Raw genomic sequence first — 24,886 nt, 5'->3', positions numbered from 1 at the left:
AGCACCATTATATTTTCATTGGCATTTGCATCTAACAAGGATCAGTTCATACTTCCTTCAAAACTTAGGTCCTAGTGGGCAGTTTCATCGGTATAATCTTATCGCAAATTCTTTCCTCACTGGTTAACTTTTTTAAAAGGAATGCTTTTGTAGCTTCCTAACCAGCACTCACATTTTTTTTTTTTTTTTTCCACTGAATCAAATGCTTTGGAAATCATAGCTGTTGTTAAAGGTGCTGAACAAGCCACTGCTTGCAGGGACTTTTACAGGATTGTCAGCTTTTTTATTAGGTTTTCATATATTGCTATGGGTGTCATTTTAATAAACTTTTCTTTTAATGTAAAAGATACACAAAGAAATGTACAAACAGAAAGTATGAGGTGGGTGAATTTTTAAAAATGAGCACCTATGGGTAACCGAACCCCACCCAGATCAAAACATAAAACTTTAACCGTTCCCTCTGAAAATCTTCCCTGTGGTACGACTACCCTGACTTCTAATACCATAGAGTAGTTTTGTCAGTTTGAATTTATATAAGTTGAATCATACAGTTTGCTTTTAGGTTCGGTGTGTTGTCTAAGAGTGTGTGACAGTAAGATATCACATACAATAGTATGTTGTAAATGTCAGTCGTTTGTTCGTTTTTCCTTCTCTGTAGCGTTATTGGACATTCGTATTATTTTCACTTTTTGCAAATAATGCTGTTGGAACATTATTGTTGATGTTTTCCGATATACACATGTACACATTTCTGTTCGGTGTGTTCATAATGACAGGAATTGCTGGATTACAGTGAATGTGTATGATCACGTTTAGGGTATAGTATGAATTTTACCTATTGGTTGTACCATTTAAAGTTTCATTAGCTTTTATGAGAGTTTTTACTCTCTATATCCCCACTAATAATTGGCATTGTTGCCCTTATTCATTTTTAGTCATTTCTTGGGAAAATACAATACAGATAAAAAACACACACAAAACAGATTCATGGCTTAATGAACCATTTAAGGTAAATATCCTTGCAATCACTGCACTGATTAAGGAATAAAACTTTGCCATTTCAAGTTTCCTATCATTACTGTCACCCACTTCCTCCCCCCAAATTAGCCACTTTCCCAACTTATAATAGTGACCTCCTCCTTGCATGTGATTATACTTTTACCCCCGAATATTTATCTCTTAACACTATCATTTAGTCTTGTACATTTTAAATTTTTTACGAGAAAAAGATTTTTCCCAGTATTTTTCTCATACTGATCTCTAATAGAATTTTATTTTGAGAACATATTTTGTATGACCCCAATTCTTTTAAATTTATTAAGATTTGTTTCATATCCCAGAATATGGTTTATGCTTGTACATTTTTCCAGTCATGCACAAATTAGTATTTTATTTAACCATTCTGCTCTGAAATAGTGTCTTGGTATGTTTGAGTCCTGCCGTCCTCTCCTTCCCCACCTGTCAACGGAAGGTTATTGGTGTGGAATCAGGTTAGACCATTCTGCATTTCCCACCTCACTTAGCTTAGGGATAGTTCCACTTCAAACATACATACAACTACTTTTTAAATTGATTAACTAGTGCGAATGATATTTTCTTACATGTAGGGGGTGAATACCAGGTAAGATGGACTCAGTCCTTGTCTGCTGCTCATCACCAAAGTATCCTTTATTCTCCACTCCTAGGGTTTCTCTCGGTGGGCTGTCAAGAAAGGAATTGAATGTTGATACCAGCTAAAGTATGAGGTAAGCCAGTGGTTAATATTAAATCATCTTGGAGATTTTTTAAAGACTGATACTCATGTTACACTCTATAACAATTAAATCTGATGGAGGAATCAAATTTAGTATTTTTTTTAAATCTCCTTTTAAAAAAAAATTGGAGTATAGTTGCTTTACAGTGTTGTGTTAGTTTCTGCTGTGTAGCAAGGTGAATCAGCCACGCGTATAGAAATATCCCCTCTTCCTTGGATTGCCTTCCCATTTAGGTCACCACAGAGCATTGGGTAGAGTTCTCTGTGCTGTACAGTCTGTTCTCATTAGTTATCTGTTTTATACATAGTAGTATATGTATGTCAATCCTAAATCCCTTTTGATTCCAGTGTGCAGCAAAGTTTGGGAGTCACTGGGATAAACATTTCAATGAGAGCAAAGTGTGTAAAAGCCTGACTTATTACTAATCTTCTTGGCCTTCAGTAAGAGGCTTATACTTTTCTCCCATCTCTATGGCCATAAAGCTTACATAGTCTCAGTCATGGTCCCCTTCAACACAGAGAGAATACAGACATACCTTTGAACTTGCTTCAACTTTAATACATTTTTTGTAACGAATTAATACTATGACAACCACAACACCAATAATAACCAGGATGAGCCCAACCACCAGGATGGAGATATCTGTAACATTAAGACACATGAACTTCAGCCAGGACATCAACTTTAGGACGATGGAATATTAACACTTAACTGAGCTGTTACAATTCTGCTTATTCCTTCCTTAAAAGGCTTTAATTCTCCCTCCACCAGTTATTTTTTTAAATAAAGTAAAAGACCAAAACATTGCACAAATTATTATCTGTATTAACAATTAACACTCCACCCAAGATTCCATTGTGTTTAAGGGAATCACAGTCAGCAGGAAAAGTTGGATTGTCAGTTATTGACTATAGAAAAGGCCTTACTGTGTTACGGGTTCTTAGAAGAACTCATCCAAATTTAACTAGAAGGAGATACGTTCATTCTAAAAAGAAATTTTAGTAAATTCAAACTTGGGTATTTAAATATCCAATGTACCAAGAAGACCATACAAATCCATACAGAAATACAACATATGTGCAGTGGACTTAGAATATAAGCAAAAAGCATTCTCACTGGTGAGGCTTTTGATATATGAAGGATATTATATTAATCTAGGATGCTCACTGGTAACATTTAAGGTTTCCTCCCATTCCGCAGATGCCTGTACTGCCTCACACTGGCACTCAAGTTCACCATCATCCACCTGGAAGAGCCGTAAATCATAATTCATCAAAGGACTGAGGTAAGTTGTGTTTTGAAGCTCATTTAGCTTAGTGCCAGCTCTACATCAAACACACACACCCAAAAACACACACACCCACGCACTCATGAACTTTTTATTGATTAATTAACTAAACATACCAAAATCAACGTTGGGAAAAATAAGCAAACAAAATACAAGGAGCAGCTGTCCTTGAAGATGGCCTTGGAACAAGAGAATGATCCTGACAAATTCAAAACCAGATGAGCCAGGTAGTTTGACTTATTTTTCCAGAAGCCATAAATCTTATTAAATGAACAGCCCGGCTAGAGCTGGACATGTCATAGCCAAAGAGGAGACTCTAACTAGGCTTAGTAACAGTGAGATAATATTAATGTGGGAAAAGAGTGATGGCATAATGTTTAGTTCATCAAAGAGCATTGTGTAATGGTTAAGAACACACACTCTTTCTGTCCTGAATTCTCAGCTTTTCCTTGCGCATACCATCAGTGCGACTGGTTCGCCATCTCTAAAAGTGGGCATAGAAATAGTACTTATCTTTTAATGTTGTTATGAAGCTTTTAAAATTTAATGTATATGTAAAATAATTGAAAGAGTACAACTCTATATACGTGTTACTGATTAATTTGGCTTAGGAAAGATGTTACCCACACATGCAAACTGCTAGGTACTGCTAGTATTGAACAGTGTTAAATGAGTGAAAAAAATTGCTTTTATTGTTTTTCTCAAAAGCTTTAGGCTAATGTTGATATTGGTGTAATTTAACTGTAAGTGAAATTATGATAGATCCAATGTTAAACTTCAGGTTTAAACTTCATTCATATGTAAGCTCCTGGGTTTCTAGATTACCAGTCCAATGATAAGACATATACTTGCAACACTGGCATTATCTATGTATAATACTTGGTTTGGCTTTTGGATCAATATTATTGATGATACATGAAAAAAATGGATCCCAAATGCATATTTTATTTAAAAATCACTATACGTACGTATATACATACATACATACACGCTCATGCGCACACCTGCACTTATACATGGGCTCAGGAATGAAGTCTTGTGTAAATAAATGACTGGTAAGACACTAATTTTAAAAGGAGTCAAACCTTACAGAATTTTCATTGCACTGAGAGGAGCAGTTGGTTGAATTGTAGGCCTGTGCAGTAGTCACACATTCACCATTGCTGCACACCTAGAAATAAAGTCACCAAGATGAATTAGAATTACTTGCTCTTAGAATTTGCATCATTTGTTCTGTTGTGAAAAACCACATGTAGAATCTTCTGTGGAAGAAGAAATCTTCTATAAATATTCAATGGTTATTTGAAATGTGTACTGCACATTCAAATACTGTTGTATACAAACATTAATTATTATAATGCCTATGTCCTTATTAATTCTTCAAATGTTAATCTATCAAAGATTCCACCATTGTAATTGCAGCAATTTCTTCTATTCCTTCTATGAGGTTTTTTTCTGATTTGATAAGGATCTATGATCGTTTATTTCACAGTTGCTGGTTGGGCATTTTGTCAAAATCAATTAATCTTCTTATTTATACTTATTACTTTCGTTTTAAATTATGCTCGTTTTGGGGGGTAGGTTTTATGACCAAATTACTGTTGTTGTGTTGCTTGTGGTTATTGCCTGGCTTATCTTAGCTCATTTATTTGTCAACTGTTATTTTTAGTTTTACCTGTTTCTTTAGAAAAAAAGCTTACATCTGGAAATGTTTTTCCAACTCTATTGAGGTATAATTAACAATTAAAAATTGTATATATTTAAAGTGTATATCGTGATGACTTTAGGTACTCTTATACATTGTGAGATGACCACAAACAACCTAATTAACCCACCCATCACGTCAAATAGTTACTTTTTTTGTGATAACACCTAAGATCTACTTCTCAGAAAATTTCAGGTACACATTACGGTATTATTAACTATAGTCACCATGCTTTACATTAGATCTCCAAAAGTTATTCATTTTATAACAGAGAGTTTGTATCCTTTAACCAATGTCTCTCTGTTTTCCCTACCCCTCGTCCTCAGCAACCATCATTCTCCTTCCTGCTACTGTGACTTTAATTTTTTTAGATTCCACATATAAGTGAGATCATACAGTATTTGTCTTTCTGTGTCTGGCTTATTTTGCTTAGCATAAGTGAAATATCCAAGTTCATCCATGTTGTTAAAAAGGATTTCTATTTTTTAAGGCTAAATAATATTCATATATATATATATATATATATATATATATATATATAAAGTCACATATATGTGTATATAATCACATTTTCATTATCCATTCACCTGTCCAAGGACATTTAAATTGTTTCCATTGGCTATTGTGAATAATGTTGCAGTGAATACGAAAGTGCAGATATCACTTCAATTTAAATTCATTTTCCAGTTGGCTGGAGTACTTGACTATTCTTCTTTTCAGAAAATAAATGCTGTCTAATTTTACTGTATATTATCTTAATCATAAGGTTGTGCGGGTGTTGTTCTATTACTTTACACTCTGAATAATAGCTTGGTTATATATATGGTTTTAGGGTCACCATATTTCTGTTTCCCAAAACTGTGGATTTTGCTGCATTATCTTCCGGCATTTTTTGTTGGGGATACATACGATGGTAACTTGATAATTTTTCCTATTGAAAAATAATACTTGCCTTCTTTTGTGCTCATAGAACATTTTCTTTATTGTTGACTTCATGGTATGAAGATAAGTCTAAATGCTCATTTATTTTTATGATTTTTTCCCGGTACTGAGTTTTTACTTTATTCATTCCTAAGCTCAGGGACATTGTTGAGTATTATTTCCTTAATTACATTTTTTTACCTCTATTCTGTTTCCTTTATCTAGAATTCCTATTAACACTGTATCAGGTTTGCTTTTATTCATTTTCTTTTATTTTAAAAAATTTCCTTATCTTATTTTTCTGTGTTAAGAAGTTTAGCTTCCAATTTCCTTTTTTTTTTTTCCCCTGGAGTTTCTATTCCATGGCTTACTGCAGAAATTGCATATAAACAGGCAATCACGATTCATTTTGCACTTTGAAGGCAGTGCTTCTTGATTTCAAATTATATCATTTTTATAGATTTAATATCCTTCTAAATAGTATAAAATATAAATTTAACTTATTTCTATAGGATTTTTGTCTTTTTAAAAATGCATCTGTTTCATAGGAGACTATCATCTTTGATATCTCACACTGGTCTCCTTTGTTCACTGTACTGAATTCTCTTATGTCTGTTGTTTATCTTCTTTCCTTATGCTTTTAGAATGGGTTTTCTATATACATGATTAAACAGTGAGAAACATTGTTTTAAAACCCACGTAGACCTCACTTCAGGTATTTCAGGCTCAACTAAAGGAAAATACTGAGATGTATTTTATTTTGATTTTGCTGTTCTGTATGTTTAATAAAGAGATAACTACAGAGACAGTTTTTGAGCAATTCTTCTCTGGTAGAGAATGAAAGAATTAACTAATTTCCTCTCTTTCTTCTCTTCTCTCCTCTACTCTCATTCTCTCTGCAGTCTACTATCTTTCTCTCTTACTGTTTCTCGTCTTTTACTTTTCATCTTTTTTTCTTATCTATGTTGTAAGTTCTATAGTATAACTAAGGAAAAGGGCACCCAGGGGTAATGGGATATGTTTGTCCTCTTTTCCCATGCCAAATTAAAATTTACCCAGAAAGAATAACTACTAAGAGAAACTAGAATGTTTTTAGGCATTTAAAGTTCCTCAAGTCTAAAAAATAGTATCTCAGAATAAATATGAAAATGACAAATTCTGTCAGTAGTGTCCTTGTGATACCTCTACAGACTAGCGTTTGCTATGCATAGATTCCCTCAATAGGAATTGGTTCAAGAATTGGTACCATTGTGAGTGGCGCACTTCTGTACTAAGATTTCTCTAGAAGGAATTAGGCACTCAATGTGGTGGTACATGGTCGTGATGTGTTTGCACAATCACGAAGTGTTCCTTAATAACTGCTCCCCTATCAACTTCTTGGCTTAATTCCTGCCATTTTGTGAAAGGGATGTCGTACGTTTCCTTTGTACCTCTGGCTGATTTTCCTTACCTGAAGTGAGTAGAAAATTATTCGATATTTTCTTCAAACCAATGCCTCATATACTCTATCTTACTGAACGTCCTTGAACTTTCTAGTTTGTGGTTGGTACACATACCCAAATTTTCACAGCTATTAACTCCTCGCCATTTTTATGTTTATTTAGTCTTTCAGTGGGAAACTGTATAATTAAATCTATGGACTTGAAATAGAGGTCTCTATGAAATTATTAAATTCTGATTCTGCTTTTACATGCTGAATTTTTACTTTCCAATTCATTTATCTATCTCATTATATGAATGATACTGTAATGCTTGTGGATGGCAGTGTCAGGGGGTGGTGCATATCACAGAAACTGCTCAACTTCAAAATTGCTGATTTTCTCTACGGCGTTATATTTTTTCAAATATTCTTTTGTTTATAAACCTTGATGAGATGGCTACTGTTTTTAGTTTACATTCTCACGTTTTCATCTTGGAGTGATAAAGCCTTTCCAATCAGGCTTCACTCTACCTGTTCAATTTAATTTTTTGCCATTTCACTCGGAGTGCCAGTCACTCTGAAATTGTCAGCTACCTGTCTATGCCATACACTTGTACCTTTGCGTATTATGTAGGTATATTTCTTTTTAAAAAGTCTTTTCTCATCTTCTGTGTGTTGAAAAATGTTGTTCATAAAGTCAAAGGTGAAATGTTGCTCATTTAATGGCATCAGAAGATGCCACTCTGTGTTCTACAAGTAAAGTCAGTCACTTCCTTTGGACTCGTGCACATTGATCACATCACCATGAAAACAGTTGAGTTAGATTGTAGTGATACACTTAATTTAATCTACGAAATTCTCAAGTACACTCATCTTTACATCAAGTGTGTCCTGCACAGACACTGGCACCATAGTATGTGCCCAGTAAATATGTCTGAATGAATAAAATAAATGAAGATTCTATGGCTACTTCATAGTCAAATGAATTTTTTAAAAAAATCAGTCTGTAATTTTATTGAGCATCTACTGTAAGACACTAATTAAGCACATTTATAATATTTTCATAATTTGTATAACAAATATTAAGCAAAATGAATATTTACTATAGTGTTATTGCTACTCTGCTCAATTAAAAAAAATACTGCAGAGTTTTTTTCTGTGTTCCCATATATAAGCCCTCTGGAACCATTTATAGGATCCAATGAGGTTTTAAGTGACTGGACAAGCAGTTTTAATAAAACAAAGGGCCCTCATCTTACCAGTCCATCTCCACATTTTGTTCCAGGAGCAACCAGGCCAAAATCCTTAGAATCGTGGTATAAAAAAAAAGTTTTGCATTCAGTGGCATTCTGCTTCAGAGCCTTCTTAAGGTGATAGATCTTTTCTTCTCCAAGGACAGAAGAATGCTGCCCACCTGTGCAGAATATCTTTCCACATTTGATACCTCTGAAGGAAAGGAAGAGTATTCTCACACTTGGGACCAGAAATACAATAGAACTTTAGAGACTAGGTTGGAAGTGAAGTGGCCCGGTCATGTTTTTCTAAACCAGGCTTGTCAGAGAGGAGAGGCTGGGTAAACTGTTGGACCCTGTTTCCTGACCCTGGAAACTGAGATGAGTAGACAAAGATGTAAAATGATTGTATTTCTTTATGATATCTATGTAATTCTCATAAAGCAATATTAGCTCAAGTTTACAGGAGAATATTTCTTATTAGTAATTTGAATTAGCATAACTTGAATCAGGATATTAAGATTTCCTTCTTACTCTTTCTTGCGTGGAGCACATCAGTTGATTCTCACAACAAATCTATGAAGTTGCTATCATTATAACCCCCCCCTACAGATTAGGCCGCAATTGGAAGTGAGAGAAGTTAAGCTACTGCCCATTTGTAGGATTATATTTAGAAGCAAAGTTGAACTTGATTCTAGGTTTTTATTATTGTTGTTTTCAGTCCAGATCCTGTTTGGGGGCACACAGAAAGCCTTGCCAAATGTCAGAAACAAACCCAGAAGTGGGGGTCAGCACATGCTTTTTAAAAATCAGATCTAACATCCAATTGTCCCATTCTGTCTTCAACTTCAGCGTCTACCTTTCTTTCTTCTGATGGCTTTCCTTCTTTTTTCCTCTTCTCCCCTTTTCTACTTATTTTCGCCCTCCTTCTGTTTGCTTCTTTCTCTCTTTTTTTTGTAGCTTCTTTTCCTCCCTTTCTTCCTAAGAATCTTAAATCTTTCCCATCTTTCCTCCTTGTGTTCCATGACTTTCAGTTACAAAATACAGAACATAAATGCCTGTTAATTCCATCAGGGATGTGTGCTCTCTCCCTTCTTGCTTCCCTTTCTTCCTAATCTCCTCAGTAAAAACAGGCTGGCAGCTGTCAGAACAAGAGCTGTTCTGATTTTGCAAAACACTCTGAGAGGGCACGTACTTTTCTTCACAAGGAATTAATACGTGTTTCGTGTGTTTGCAGTATCCAGATTTATTTCCAATTTTATTCATCTTGTAGCAGATATCAGAACTGTCTTTTGCCTCTGGGACCCAAAAATGGTATGATAAAAGTAAAACATTGAAAGCATGAATATGACAAATCATAAAATGCCTTACTTTTCTAATATAATTGAAATTTCAGTGTCATGTAGCAGTGAAGCAGAATGGGACAACTAAATAACTTAAAAACTATCCTATTGCCTCGGGAGGATATTTTAGGAAGGAATATGAATATAAAAAAGAAAGAAACATACCTTAACCCACATACCGAGCTAGTCAATTAATATTAGAGGTAAAGTCAATGAATATGAAAGGTATTATTCAGAAAGGTGCCAGGTAATATCTGCCACAAATGGCATTATCTCCAATCTTGTCCCCAGATTCCTAAGGGACAGTAACAGAAATAACGGCTGTTATCTTTATCAATCATTCACTGTAATTGTCTCTCGCCTTTATCAAACACTTCAGAGCACTGATCATCCCGGGTGGGACAATTCCCCATGAAGCAGTAGCCTTTTGCATTCTTGCAAGGAAATCCATTTATTTGGAATTGGTCCTTAGGACACCCGGAAGAGTGGCCAGTACACATCTCAGGAAAATCACACTCATCTTTTGCTGGTCTGCATATAGACGCTGCTTTTTTCAACTGTTGAAGAAAAATGAATAGATTGAATCTTGGACATCCATAGGTTAGGAAAGGTTCAGTAAGTAGGAGGAAGTAAGGAGGTTGACCCATTTAATTTATCTAAAAAAGTTTTAAGGATGGATCATGACTTCCCTCTCCACTCCACTGAGAATTATTAGCATTCTTGGTTTTTATGTGATTTTAGGAACGACAAGTTGGTGTTTTTGAAATTTGGTATTAGAGCAGCACTGAGAAGAGTTGGAATGGACATAAAATGGAGAAATGAAGCATATGTTTTGTTCATCTTGCCTTCTTCATCCCTTTAGTACATGCCTTTCTCACACCCCACCCCACCGTACACGCGCAGCTGGGAACGCCTGACTCTAATGAGGAATCACCACTCCCAATAAATCAGATCTTTTCAGATGAACTAAAAACATACCCAGGCTCTCACTGCTGGAGGGCACGACATGGAAATATTCTCTCTCATTCAGCCATTCAATATGCATTTAATTTGTGCTGGGTTTTGGAAAAACTTGGAGATGAATAAAACACACTTCCTTTCCTTTGTCAGTTCGCAATCTAGTGGCGTGAAAGAAGTGTCAATAAACCCTTAGACAGAGGCATTTGGACTTTTGGTCATCTTTCCTAGGAATATATCTCCAGCTACTAGTCACTGTCACTTTCCAATTCCAGGATAACCCTTTTCCCTTTCAGTTCACTGTTGTTGGGATGCCATTTTCCCCCTCAGCTGAGGTCAAATAGGTTGGTAATGATCGACAAAAAAAGCAAGAATCATGTTAGCCGTATAACTCCACTCCTAAAAGTCCAAGCACTGCTTACCTGCTTCTCCACTCCCCAGACCATAACACTGCTTAGTATTTAGAAGTCTGAGCATCTCAGAAGAGGCTGTATTGGGTACGAGCAATCTTAGCTCCAATCTGGGATTAGTGGTGGAAGGTCATTCAGTGGCCAGACGACTCTTTGGTTCTATGTATACTTAATAAACTGAAAACAGAGAAACCCAGTCCTAGCAAAGGATCTTACCTGTCGAGATTCACAGCATTCTCCTTCTGCACAACTAAATCCTGGCTTCAACATACATTTGTGTGCCTCACAGCAAGGATTAGTGCATTCCTGGCAATAATCAAAAATGAAAAATTAGAAGCAGTTTGTAGTTTGGCTCCTGTTTGAAGAGTTAATTTGTGGTGCTTCTGTGCAATTTAGCCATAATTGTTTTTCAGAGTTAAATCCAATACATGGTCCTTGACTATGATATGTATACAAAGACTACTGCGTGCAACTGGTGTTTGGGACTTTTACTTTGTTTCCTTCCCTTGTGCTCTTCAGTACTCCACAGCTAATGATTCTCACTGGTAGCATACAAAGCCCGGAGTTTGTGACCTTCCATTCTCCTGATGACTTCTGTTCTCTGGAAGAGTCCTGCTGCTTCTCATGCTAAATGTTGGGTGTGAGATAATACAACTTCTGATTTTATATTGTCCTCAAGATGCTAAATATTTATGGCTGAACTTTTAACAAAATGCATCGTTAGATAATAATAACAGGGTGGACACTTAGACCCTATCTGCTGAAACAAAGTTAAGACTGCAAAATATTGTCTGCATCCTGTCATGTAAGGTACTTCAAGTGTTGGAATGAAACTGTAGGACTATTCCAAAAAATGCACATAGGCAAAAGCATCACTTTCCAAAGTTAGGATTCTCTTTCCATTTAATCTGAGACATTTGAAAAATAGAAGCTGTAACCTCTGGACCTTCGCTGCCTCCGCTCTGATCTTGGAGTCTCTTCATAGCCAGAGTGAATTTTGAATTGTGCAGTGTCTAGAAAATAGCTACTTAAAATGTGGTCCTTGGACCGGCGGCCTTAGACAACCTTGCAGGTTGGTAGGAATAGGATCTCAGTTCCACTCCAGACCTACTGAATCAGAATCCACACTTTAACAACATGCCCAGGTGATTTATGAGCACTTGATAATGTGAGAAGTCATTATCTAGGACACATACCTATATGATGACCTCTTGAAAGAAAAAGCTCCTATGTTAGAGAAAAGCAGAATAAGAATTAATTTAAAATATGCCTCCAAGGCTTATTCTAAATGTACCAGAGACTGCAATGAATATGTGTAAGTTTAGAAGGTTTCTGCTCAATTAACTTTTCTAATAATGTGAACTGGTCAACAGGGATATAGACTAACCTCATAAGACCCTGAGTAAAACTCGATTGACTGACTGTGAGGGATTTTGTAGAACAGATTCCTACCGTGCATGAGAGATCAGACTTAACGACACCTATGAGCCCTTCTCACAAGAGGAGCCAATTAATGTATAAACCAGGCTAATGTGATGCTTTGAATCTCCAGCAAGATCATTACATGACTTGGTAAGAAGCCTCGCATTGAGGCTGCACCAACAACTTGTTTCCATTTTTTTTTTTTAAAGCACAGTTTTTAAAGCTTTACAAGAATTACCATGGTTGATTAATGGCTACATCCCTGTCTAGATTCTAGCTGAGGTTACACTTTGTAAATGTAAAGGCAACATCATTTGCAAATACTTGAACAGGGCCACAATCACACTCTTCTCCGTCGTCCAACCTCTTGTTTCCACAATATGGATAATCACTTAACTTATCAGAAAATGGAATATTGAACATGCACGTTGGCTTGTAATCCTTGAGATATTGCTGGTACTGGGTTTTGCTGCATTTACTGAATTTTAGTGCAGGAATGCTAGAGGTAGGACGAGTTAAAAATAAAGATTAATCATATCAATGCATAGTGGTAGAACAGCTATGAAAGTTCTGTGAAGAATTTAGAACAAAAAAACATACGTAAATGATAGACTCAAGGTCCATTTACCTTTTTTACTCTTGTCTCACTGTTACAGCAGAGTAGTAGCTGGGCTCTTTATTATAGAAAATGTCTTATTGAAACACAGCCAACACATACTATTTTAGTGAAAATACTCAGACTATATATCCTCCAGAATATCCTTCCTGAAGCCCATGGTTCCGACCAATTGTGCCTGCTGCTCCCATATCACTTTTTATTTGCCCCACTTGAAATAATCTATATATTTGCCTACCATCCATGCAAGAATACAAGCTTCTCAATACAGGGACTGACTCGTGTTCAAAGTTTTTAAAAATAAGCACTAGTTAACACAGTGCCTGGCGCAAAGTAGTTCTCTATAAACATTTTCTGAAACAAACTATTAATATATAGTACGCTCTTACACATCTTAGGAATGTGATATATTTCTTTTTAAGCTGAAACTTGCCTCCCTTCCATCTTCCTTTTGTTTTGACTCCTTTGTTATTATTATTGATACAATGATTGGATACAGATGGACTTTTAAAGTCTTGGATACGTTTGAGTGGGATGTTATGGTCCCCCCAAAATATTACTAATTATGTAGATAATGATGTAAAATTAGATATCAGTTACTGAGTTCTTACCCAGGAGATATCAGGAAAATTCCAGATAATAACCATATGTCCCTACAATATTGAGTTTTACTCAAAGCCACTCCCCCAATATTGAAATATATTCTCTATGTTGTTTAAGCCTCACCTTCCATTACTATCCATCACGCATTTTCCCAAAGTACAGGTACATGGGTAATCATCATGCCGCATCCCAAGGTCATGCCCCAACTGATGTGCCATTCTGCTTGCAATGGCATTTAGGTCACAGGTCAAAGATCCTGATGCCAAAAAAGATGTGCATTAGAAAGTTCTGTAAGATAGTACACTACAGTACATAAAGCTTTGAACTAGTGGTTGAGAGCTGGTTTCTAGCTTCCGGTTAACTAGTATTTTATCTAAGAGGTCGTGGACTTAGTTATCTTCCGTTCTTGCACCTTAGTTTCTTCAGTTATATAATGAGGTTGGACAAGTAACCTTTTGGATGTCTCTAACACTAACACTTTGAAATTTTTTTTTTTTTTGGTGCAGTCATTGTTGGTTTTATATAGACTTATTTTTACAAATAGCTCAAATTTATTAATTAAAATCCTACACAATAAAATAAACATTATTGATTGTCTTCTATTATTAGATATTCAAAGGGAGTAAAAATAAAAATATGTGAGTTTTGGGTTTCCAATTTATAGTCTCACATTAGGCGATAATGTTATACAATCATGAAGAGGCAGTTACCACTATGAAAAAAGTCAGAAGATCAGTAATGTAAAATCCAACACAGAGTTGATAGTTATCTCTGTTCTTAGTTCTATTTCATGTTTTAATCTCTATATTAATGAAAAAAATTAAATTTCCAAAGAGGGGTGGGATATCAGGTTACTGTAAAAGTAAAACACCCCTAATTTGGTGATTTCATCTTACTCATATGACATTTAAAATGTGTCCTGGATGGGTTATACTGTCATAGTTGGAGTGGACAGCCTATATTAGATTAATTTGACTCTATTATGCAAAATTTTGTTTCTAAAATACCATGGGCAAAGGCGTAATCATAAAAAGAACCATAGGAATAATAAATCAGGTAGCCATTTTAATAAGTACTGGCTTTTAAGTTCAAGGTCTTACAAGACTTGCTTAAGCATAACAACAATTAGGCAGAGACACTATAGGAAATCAACCCAAACCTTGATATCTTTTTTTTTTAAACAAATTTTGTAATGTATTTTCATAGTCTTTGTGCATATCCTTTTTTTTTTTTTCCTTTCAAACCTTGATATCTTAAAGAATGTCTTAGTGTTATTTGGGCAGCATTTACTAGAAGTGTAGTGACTTGGGAAAGGATCAGGTAAACAAGGGGAGTCAGCAGTATGTAGGTTTTAGGCTTTTTGAAAGTGAATGGTAAAGCCATCTACGTATGATATTTTCCACATAAGAACAATTATCCTTACTTGCTAAACCAGCCATCAAGTTTTATGTACATCACGTGTCCTTATAAATAACTATATTTAATATGCAAAAGAGATTTCCTAATCTTTGTAGGTTAATTTGTGTATGACATTCATATAAACTCGGAAAACACTGGTTTATCTTCATTATTTATCTATAGTTTTTAATAAAACATTTCCCATTTAATAACGGAAACATGACAGTTTCATCGTGACATTTTGGTGGGAATGTATGACAGGATGCATACATGGTCCCTTTCAATAGGACACAGAAGATTACAGAAATCTAAGGTAAGCATTTTGATTAAGTAATACAACATAAATAAAACACAGCCCACCTTAACGACACTGGAGGAATAATAGGGCAGGCATATACCCCCTGAATAGGAAGTTCCTTGTGCATGTGCTTAGAGCCACTTTCCACTATGAACGAGATATAAATAAACTCGTAGTTCAGTTAACACAAACACTGAAGTGCCGTGAACCCCCCCAATGCTAGTGCCTTGGCACTGGAGTTCTGGAATTGAGGATGACCTTGGTTGATATGAAGCTCATTTTAAACCTGTGGTATTTTAGAGGCATTGAGAAAGTCAATGTAGTCTTGAGTTGAAATCATAAAAGAGTACTTTCCCCCCAAAAATAATAATAAGGTCAGAGTCCATTTGACTTGACTTTAGTTTGCCCTACACTCAACTTTGGATAACACCACTTAAAAGACCAAAAAAGTTTAAAGTGTTCAGAGGGTAAAATGCAACATAGTGAATGGACTCAACACCACGATTAATTTGCCGTGGTGGAAAATTAAAACAAAAAAATTAATCAACCGTAGAAACTCATAGAGGATTTGATAAGTATAATCAAACATTTAAAACACTTGTCATGTGAAAACAGGTCTATTCCTGGGTTATCTAAAAAGACAGATGTACATGTGTATATTAAAGGGAGCCAAATTTCATATGCTTTCAAGAAGAATATTTAGAGTTGGACCACTTTAAAAAGAACTATCATAGGCTGAAGGGCCGTACGTAGAGTATAATAGAGACGGTTCAAATACAAGAAAGCTAGTCAGGCTAGATGACCCCTTTCAGTGTTTAACTTTTCTGATCAAGGAGATATGCTGTATTTCTTTCTTCACTACTGATATGTTTCTGTCCCTACATTTTAAAGTCATTTAGTAGCACTCCCCCATATCTCTATTTGTAGACATACTATTGGTGGTGAAGCTACTGCTCAGAGTAAGAGACACACATGGAAGTAAAAGATTGTCTACTTATACCAAGTTAATTTTCCTAGGCTAATTTATTAAGTATTTTAAGACATACATCCAAGGAATAGGCAAATAGAGCTAATCTTGCCTGCTGTGAAGGTCATGATAATATTTTACTGTATCTCCATAATTTTGGGGCACAGTAGTACGTGAATATCTGAACCCAACCACTACTCCCCTGGAGATATGTGTTGTGGACCATCCTGGATATGAAAATCAGAAATGATATTTGGAGGTCTGGTTCACTCATCAGTCTGCCAAAGGGCTGAACCTGACCTCTGACTATGGGCATTGGAAGCTTCACAGTTCTGAGTTCAGACTGAAAGTTAACATTTAGATAACGATAGAAAGCATATTTGCAGGCTATGTTTGTAGACTTTAGGAGAAATACTGGTAATATAGGTAGATGAAATAGTTAAAGTGGATACCACTCTTACAGAGTAGCTTTAAGGACATCAAAAGAGATGCTAAAAGACTCCACTGCTTCAAATTTGTTCTTCCCTAATTTAACATTCCTTATGGTGACAGGACTATGTGAAACACAAAGTTGATGTCAGACCAGTTCCACCATAATTTATCATTTTCCTATAGGCTGAATAGTGTACTAGGTATTTTGAATGACAAAGTGGTAAAAATAGCCCCCCTTTTAAGGAATTAATGACCTAGTATTACAGAAAAATCCAACCCTTTACTTAGGAACATTAAAGCTGTGGCAGGTTTAATTTATCAGATTAATAATCTGTTATCTTAAGTATAGATGCTCTTGAAGAGCTGGTCTGGATGCACACACTCTGTTGAGGGAAAATGTCCAGAAAATGAAGTGCTTTCTCAGAAAGGTGGGTTTCGGTGCAGTGTTGAAATGGCATGGCGTGGAAGGCTGAAGAGAGTTCAAATTGGATGCTGATAAGTAAAGTAAATGGATTCTAAGGGTGCTTTGCTTACCTAATGACATTTTCAACTCTGCCCAGCAACATGAATATTTCAGGGTTTTCATTTCTGATATTAATCATTATTAGGAAGAAAGGTTATTTACAAGCTCACCTGGAAATGTTCTGTATAGCTACACATAACATTTTTGTTCCTGTGGCTTTTATCCAAAAATCAGCTGCTTTAAAAAGTATTTTGGTTTATTTGTTTTGTTTTCTTTTTTAATAATCCACCTAAGATGTGCAGGAAAATAGAGCAGCGACATACCTGAGTAACATAACATGATCAAAATTCTTCCTCTTTTAAAGGATTATTTCTTGCCAAGCCGAAAAACGTAATAAGGTCGTTTCTATTTTAGAATCTATACCTATTTTGTCTCCATTTGTCCATATTTCAAGGCCAACTAATGTTACTTGAATGTCCAAGGTTTTATAAATCTGTTCAAAGGAGAAATAATTTTTCACAATGTCAAGTTGCAGAAGGATCCTTTATCATGGCTATATTCCTTTACATTAAAAAAAGTAATTTTAATGTGTGAAGTACATAAGCAAAAGTTTAGACCTCATTTTACAAACAGTTGTATTGAAGCAGAATGTAGAGTTGAATCGTCCAGAATACTGGGTGAATTGCCGTGACCAACAAAGAAACTTGACCAAAAACACCTGATTCTCCTTGAACTATTATAATCCTTACATACACTGGGCTCAGGATATGTCTAAAATAAATAATTTACTAAAGCTCTGAGATTATACCTGACCTGAAAATATGAATTTATGAACAGTGGCACATAATGGAATGAATGTTCTTTATTCATCTCTCTACTTAGGTCATGAGTTTGTTCTGTAGCAGATTAGAAAGTTGATACTGTTTTCAAAAACCCATAGCTTAGCTTTCATGTTTGTTCCCCATGTTTGATTTTTGGAACTACTTTGTTGTGTAAGAAATCTTATTGGGGATTGCTCAAAGCCTCAAAACAGACAGAAATAGTTGTAGCCCAAGGATTCTCACCCCTACTCCCATCTGCTTTTGTAAACACCTAGTTGATAGGTACTTCGATGCCACGACAAAAGAGTTTAAGAGTTTAAGTCATTTCATAACCGTGAGAACTATGGTTCTCATAAACTTTTTTTTTTTTAACATCTTTATTGGGGTATAATTGCTTTACAATGGTGTGTTAGTTTCTGCTTTATAACAAAGTGAATCAGTTATACATATACATATGTTCCCATATCTCTTCCCTCTTGCGTCTCCCTCCCTCCCACCCTCCCTATCCCACCCCTCCAGGCTGTCACAAAGCACCAAGCCGACCTTTAGTTAAATCATGATCTCAAACCTAACTAGATGTCCATTCCTTTTGGCTCTGATCGTATTGTGGAATAAACCTTATGAATTAGGTCCCACCAAGCAAGATAATTTTTTTAACCTTTGAATTCTCTACATTCGTGGGTGGGCTTTAGGTCCATAAAACTGGATTCAAGTGCAAATGGGAACAATATTTGTTATTCTATGGATGTATTCTCTTCTAGTGAAAAAATATCCTATAAAATAAAGCCATATTTTATCTACAGAATGCTTGGATGGGTTTGGATATACATATTTGGAAGGTTGTTGAGAAAGAACTTTGGAATTTCTGAGACAAAAGAGGTGAAGACATGAAAGTAAAGTGAGAAAGGATGCAGTGAAATAATGAGTGTGGAGGATAAAGGGCCAGTAAGAAGAGATATGACGGGAAGAGTCAAGGACTTTTAGACTGTGCTACTTTAAATTGTTTGTGGTATGAGCCCCCAGTCTGAACTGAAAATCTTTAGTAAAAGTTCAGCAATGTGCAACAATCTTGGAGATGGGACCCCAAGGAGAGAGTTAGAGTCTTATATTTGGGTCAGTGTTAGAGGAGTAATAAAGACAATTGCAAGATATAAGAAACAGGAGAAGCAGCACTTGAGATCACCCCCAGAGCAAAGCCAGTACTGGGTGTGGGAGCTCCCCACTATGCCCAGGAAAGGGATTCATTTATATCCAAGGCTAATGGTAGCTCTCAGCCCCTCCAGTCCTGTTTGGGAAATTGAGAGTACCCTGAAGCAATTCCTCCGCCTCCTGCCCATGCTAGGGGGCTGAGACAGCCCCGCGCACTGTGGAGACTGTTTTCCAGCCCCATCTGACCCGAAGGGCTGGTGAGAACACCTGAAAGATATGCATCGCAGCGGTGCTCAAGCTGAGAGAAGGGCAGACAGAGCCAGTAGTCTGCAAGCAAAGCCAGTACTCCTATTCAGCTGGGAAACTTGGGGTCAGCTTGAGTTAAGGCAGCAAACAAAGAGCTTTACCAGTTTCAGGGCTGCTTCTCCTGCTGTGCCCAAGCAGGGAATTTAATTTGCAGCCCCGCTCATTGCTGAATATAGACTTCAGCCTGTCTGACCAGGGACCCTCACTGTGAGACGCTACATAGCCCATTCAACTGCGGAACTTGAACAGAGTTCAGCCCGTGGCTTCCCCCATCTGCGGAGCAAAACTGGTGGCCTCATCTACCCTGGGAATTCAGTGCACTCAGGTCTGATTCAGGCCCCAAACATCCTAGTGAAAAACTAGAAAAAGATCAAATGTCCTTCAGCTGGTGAATGCAAAAACCACTGATCTAAAGGAGCGATTTCTTACAGTGTCTTTCTTTGGGGCCTCTTTATCCTGGTAATGGAGCTGGTCGGAAGGAGTCAGCTTTAAAAAGATGTGTATAATTCACAGTCTTGCTTCTTTGACAGGATACTAGTTCATTTCATGTTAGACGAATTAATCATTTTAGTGAATTTTACAGAAATATTTCCCCTGATTTCTCTGTCTAAACATGGGCAATAAATTATAGCTTGAAAGACTTTTTGCTATGCAGAGGTCATGGAAGAGTGATTTAAAATAGTGGATTTGATCTACTCATGATGGGTATTCAAATCTTTGTACATTGCTTTATAAATTTTGTGATAGTGACCAATATTTGAAACTTATGTAAATATTAAGTGTCATTTACTTAGAAAACCAAAAACTTAGAGCTATGATGCATTTGTTGCTGTGATTTTTTTTTCAATGGAATTTTGCTAGACTACTTGGTGAACTGTTATGTTTTGGGCTGTCTTAATATCAGTATTACTACAAAAATCCAGCAGAGATCTATCCTAAAAGTTTCTTTCCATTTGTGTTTTTGGCTTGATTCAGACTGTATCAAATCTTACCATGTTGACAAAATTGACCATTCCCCAAACTCGATTCCTCAGTTTGTTAGGGTGATTATTCTTGCGATACTGGAAATATAGACATCAAATCAATACTCATTAATCATAGGAGTTGAATAAAAATTCAACATCATGAGATATTTCGAAGAAAAAAATTCATTGGCTTTCCTTCCAGAGGGCTAAAATATCTGGGCAACTTATGCAGAAATAACATGTTTTATATAAAGTAACTAGATATAGCAGTTTCAAAAGTCATGCTTCACCTTGGCACTTACTTTAAGGTTTTCTTTATGACTCTGTTCCCTCTTCACATTAAATATATTACATTACGTTGATTTATTAAACCAACTGATAAGTGTGCTTTAGAGTCCATATTCATAACAAAACTTACTAAAGCTCCACAGCAACCATTATATTGCAAAAAACAACTTTGTCCGCACTCCTGTATCCATGTGGCTACAAACTAAGGAGCATGTAATCAAGGACCTGGAGCCAGGGATAGGATGGAGAGGGACAAGAAATTGTGGTTTCCCCTCCTTTCTCTCCAGGAAAAGGCTAAGAAGACAAAGCAGTTTCCTGCTCCAGCTAATTTTCTATGTTGTTCTCTTCTTACAAATGGATTCCCTATTTGTACTTGTTCTCAACATTATCAGTTTAGACCTAATAAAATACACTTAATAATAACATAAGGTATCCCGTAGAGATACATGCAAGTGGTCAAGCTTCTTTTATAATAATAATTTAAAAAATGCCTTTTCTGAATGCTGCAATTATCCTATAGTTAACATTCCATTGCTCGCCTGTTATCTTAAATATCTGAATACCCCCAAAGATATTACATTAGAATCCCTTTAATTTTCATTTCCTACCCACTCCTCAACTTACTACTCATTGATTTAAATGCCACTATTCTACTGAAACTATTCCTGATAGGCCCATAAATGTCCTCTTAATCATCAAATCCATTGCATTACTAGAGTAAACCTTCATTGTTATGCACACTTTTTCTTTTGATATGTGCTGGATTGGGTTTGCAAATATTTTTAGGGTATTTGCAGTCGTATTTGTAAGTGAGATTGGCTTATAATTTTACTTTCTTGTCTGGATTTGTTATCAGTATCATCATAGGTTGTTATGGTAATGACCCTTAAGGAATCACTCTTCCGGGTATCTGCACCGATGTGTGGTTCCCTCAACCATTGATTCTAGACTTGGCCATATGACTTTAGTTAATAAGACATTTATAAGTGTCCTATAAGCAGAAGCTTGAAAAGCTCTTGTACATTGAAGCCTGGTCTCTCATGATGTTTTGATGCCCAGCTATAATACCAGAAGAACGGGCTTGTCTACTTGGGACACGTGGGCCAAACCCAACACTATGTACCAGACAAGTGGCTAAGGCCAGGTTACACCATCCAGCCAGCCCAGTGGAAACACCAGATTACTGCAACTGTATAAATGACCCACACTAAGTTTTGGGTAGTTTGTTACACAGCAGTAGATAACTAATATGAACGTTATAATAACTATGAAATGTGTGAAGAATGTTTCCTATTCTTGAAAACAGTGTATAAAAAATGGGGTTTTCTGTTACAATAAATTTTGGTAAAATTTGTTTTTAAACTCATCTGAGCCTAGTTATTTGTCAGTAGATTGTGGACTACTTGTTTAACTTTAAAACTATGTAACATTCTTTTTGGAGTTTCCTATTTCTTCTCAAGTCAGCTTCTTAACATTGTACTACATTCTTCTACTCATAAATTTATTGGCACAAGGTTGTACATATATTTTTTAATGATATACATATAACCTTTCCTATATTTATAGTTATGTTTTTCTTTCATTCCTAATTTTATTTGTACTTCTATTTTTGTCTTAATAAGTATTGTCAGAAGTTTCTCTATTTCATTTATCTTTCCAAGGGACTAGCATTTGACTTTGTTTCTTTTTGTCTTGTGCTTTTTATCAATTTTACTCATTCTTAAAATTATTTTTCCTTCTCTTTTTTGGTTTTATTCTGTGTTTATGTTCTAACTTTTCCAGTTAGACTCTTAATTCATTAAATTTCTTTCTTTTTTAATATAAATGTTTGTCTATAAATGTCCTTCTAATTACTGTTATGCCACCTGCATCTAGAAAAATTTATCTCAACTAATGTTTTCTTTTTGCTATTATAAATATTTCATACTTTCAGATTTGACTTGTTTAGTCAATATTTGGCAATGTATTTTTCTTTTAGTTTCCAAATCAATTTTCGTTTTGTAGTCTAGTTTAACAATTTTTTTGTTATACCTTCCAGTTTGGTTGTGGTTAAAAAAAAGCGGTGATCTTCTCCATATATATCTTTCCTATCTGTTTTACTTCCTTTGTGGCAAAATGTCAGTTTAATTCTTGAAAATGTTTTGTTTGAACTTGAAATGAATACATATTGTCTTTTTTCTGGTTGCAGTATACATCCATCAATTGATTAGATCAAACCTATATTTATGTGGTTCAAATCTTTTCTATTTTTGTTGAATTTTTTCCCTGCTTAGCCTAAAATTTTCTAATAGAGATGTAAAAAACAACCCTTCTTACCCTGTAACCATGTTTTTTGTTGTTGTTGTATATCTTTTTATACTCTGCTGTAAGATGTATAATCTGAAATATCGTTGGATGATTTGCAGTTCTTGGAGAGCTCATTCTTCTTTTCATTATGTTGGTTGACTCTTCCTCGTGTGATTAGTTTTACCTTGGATTATGATTATAGGGCATTTTTGACTTGGAGTCTAGCAGTTTACCGAATTTCTGATCAGTTTTTTTGTTGAAAGCTTGGCGTGGCATTTCTGTGTCTAAAGAAAAGTATGTCATGCTCCACATCAGTGCAGGACACAGGCTTAGGATTTTGTTTTCTCATGCATAACATTTTCCCTGCCCATTGCTACAGGCAGACAAACAAAACGTTTCCTTTCTCTCTGCAGTTTCACTAGAGAGCTTTTCCAGTTTCCTTTCAGAGATGGGACAGCCCTTTGTGGCTCTGGGCCTTATGCAATATATTCTGTATACTGTGTGTTGTGTCACCATGCCTTTGAATTTTAGTTACTGTTTCGATGGAGATTCTCTGCCTCATTTTTAGCACTTGGAGATTTTCTGTGTTTTTTTTAGCTCAACTATAGATGGTGAACATATTTTCAATTTTTTGAATTTGTTCATCAGTTCCGTATGTTCATGATGTGGAGGGAGGTTCTATTTTGGCTTAGTCTGCTGTACTGCCAAAGGACATTATCATCTCTTATATATGCCTGTTTGGGGAAGCTAAAAACAGAACATGGAACCTGGAATGGAATTCTGATTGAAATACTACTTTCTCTTTGTTAAAAATCACAACTATAGTTTTATAAGAATGAATGGGGAGCAAATGTTTCTCTGAAAACTTACCATGTTATCATCAGCAACAATGAACAGTTCAATATACTTTTCCTTTTCCATACTCTGGAAATTTATGGAAAATTGAATGAAGTACGGTTAATGTCTCTTATCTTAACATTTTAAGCTAAAATTTTCAAGGTGAGAAATGTTAGTATTATTGGAAGTTGACATGCAGGAGTATATCTAATAATTCTAGAAATGTAGGTAAATAAAACCCACTATATTATTAAAACGTGTGGTTCTATGCATCAGATTCTAGTAAACCTGAAACAACATTCCATATTTTATTACCCTTTTTATTTTTGTTTAGTCTTTCAGGTAAAATAAGGATTATAAACAAAGAATCATGAATCCAGTTTTTAACATTTAGGGTTTTTTTTAATTTACAAACTAAATGCTTACTAAGTAAGCTCATGTAAAAGGACCATTTACAGTTGAGAGCAAGACATATAACTGGCCAACAGGAGTGACTGTATTCCTTCTACTCCTCTTCTATCTCCCAGTCTCCCTTTATGGGAGTGTCAATTCCAAGGAAAGATATGAAAGTTGTTATTTATAGATCTTTTATTTTATAAAACGCAATACCAAGAAATTCTAAGTTTTCAGCTTTCAGTGTCATGCATTGAGGTACATGCATATGCTCTTGAATATAAACCAGAGGCATATTGTTCAAATATTTGACTGTCATTCTTTTCTGAACTAAGTGATCATTTATTTATTGATTTATTCAATCAAAAAAACCCATCTATTAGGCATCTAGTAAGTTTCAGACACAGTCTACACCGTGGATATGTGAAGAAAATAAACACTCACACATCTTAAAGGCTAACATGTAGAGGGGATTTAAGTTGATATGAACAAGTATAGAAAAGCCTAAAATATGGAGGACTATCATTGTGCCTTCATTCTACTAGAAATTCCACCTTAACAATTAGAATATTTTGCGTGATGAAAGGGGGATAACCTGGCTTATCATCAACA

General features: G+C 35.5%; 1 protein-coding gene across 1 annotated transcript in view; it reads right to left on the bottom strand.

Annotated features, from left to right (window-relative positions):
* The window catches only part of ADAM7 (ADAM metallopeptidase domain 7), a 48,015-nt gene that overhangs the window by 6,927 nt on the left and 16,202 nt on the right, over positions 1 to 24,886 (bottom strand). The window contains 15 exon segments of the mRNA XM_060015374.1: positions 1,602 to 1,701; positions 2,290 to 2,309; positions 2,311 to 2,396; positions 2,922 to 3,000; positions 4,133 to 4,213; positions 8,348 to 8,534; positions 9,516 to 9,618; positions 10,025 to 10,220; positions 11,247 to 11,336; positions 12,777 to 12,951; positions 13,795 to 13,927; positions 15,423 to 15,514; positions 17,553 to 17,722; positions 20,498 to 20,566; positions 23,915 to 23,968. Coding sequence (XP_059871357.1) covers positions 1,602 to 1,701; positions 2,290 to 2,309; positions 2,311 to 2,396; positions 2,922 to 3,000; positions 4,133 to 4,213; positions 8,348 to 8,534; positions 9,516 to 9,618; positions 10,025 to 10,220; positions 11,247 to 11,336; positions 12,777 to 12,951; positions 13,795 to 13,927; positions 15,423 to 15,514; positions 17,553 to 17,722; positions 20,498 to 20,566; positions 23,915 to 23,968 — 1,635 coding nt within the window.

The sequence above is a fragment of the Delphinus delphis genome, chromosome 6, assembly GCF_949987515.2.
Source record: "Delphinus delphis chromosome 6, mDelDel1.2, whole genome shotgun sequence".
Classification (NCBI taxonomy): Eukaryota; Metazoa; Chordata; class Mammalia; order Artiodactyla; family Delphinidae; genus Delphinus; species Delphinus delphis.
This window is presented reverse-complemented; position numbering and strand designations above follow the sequence as displayed.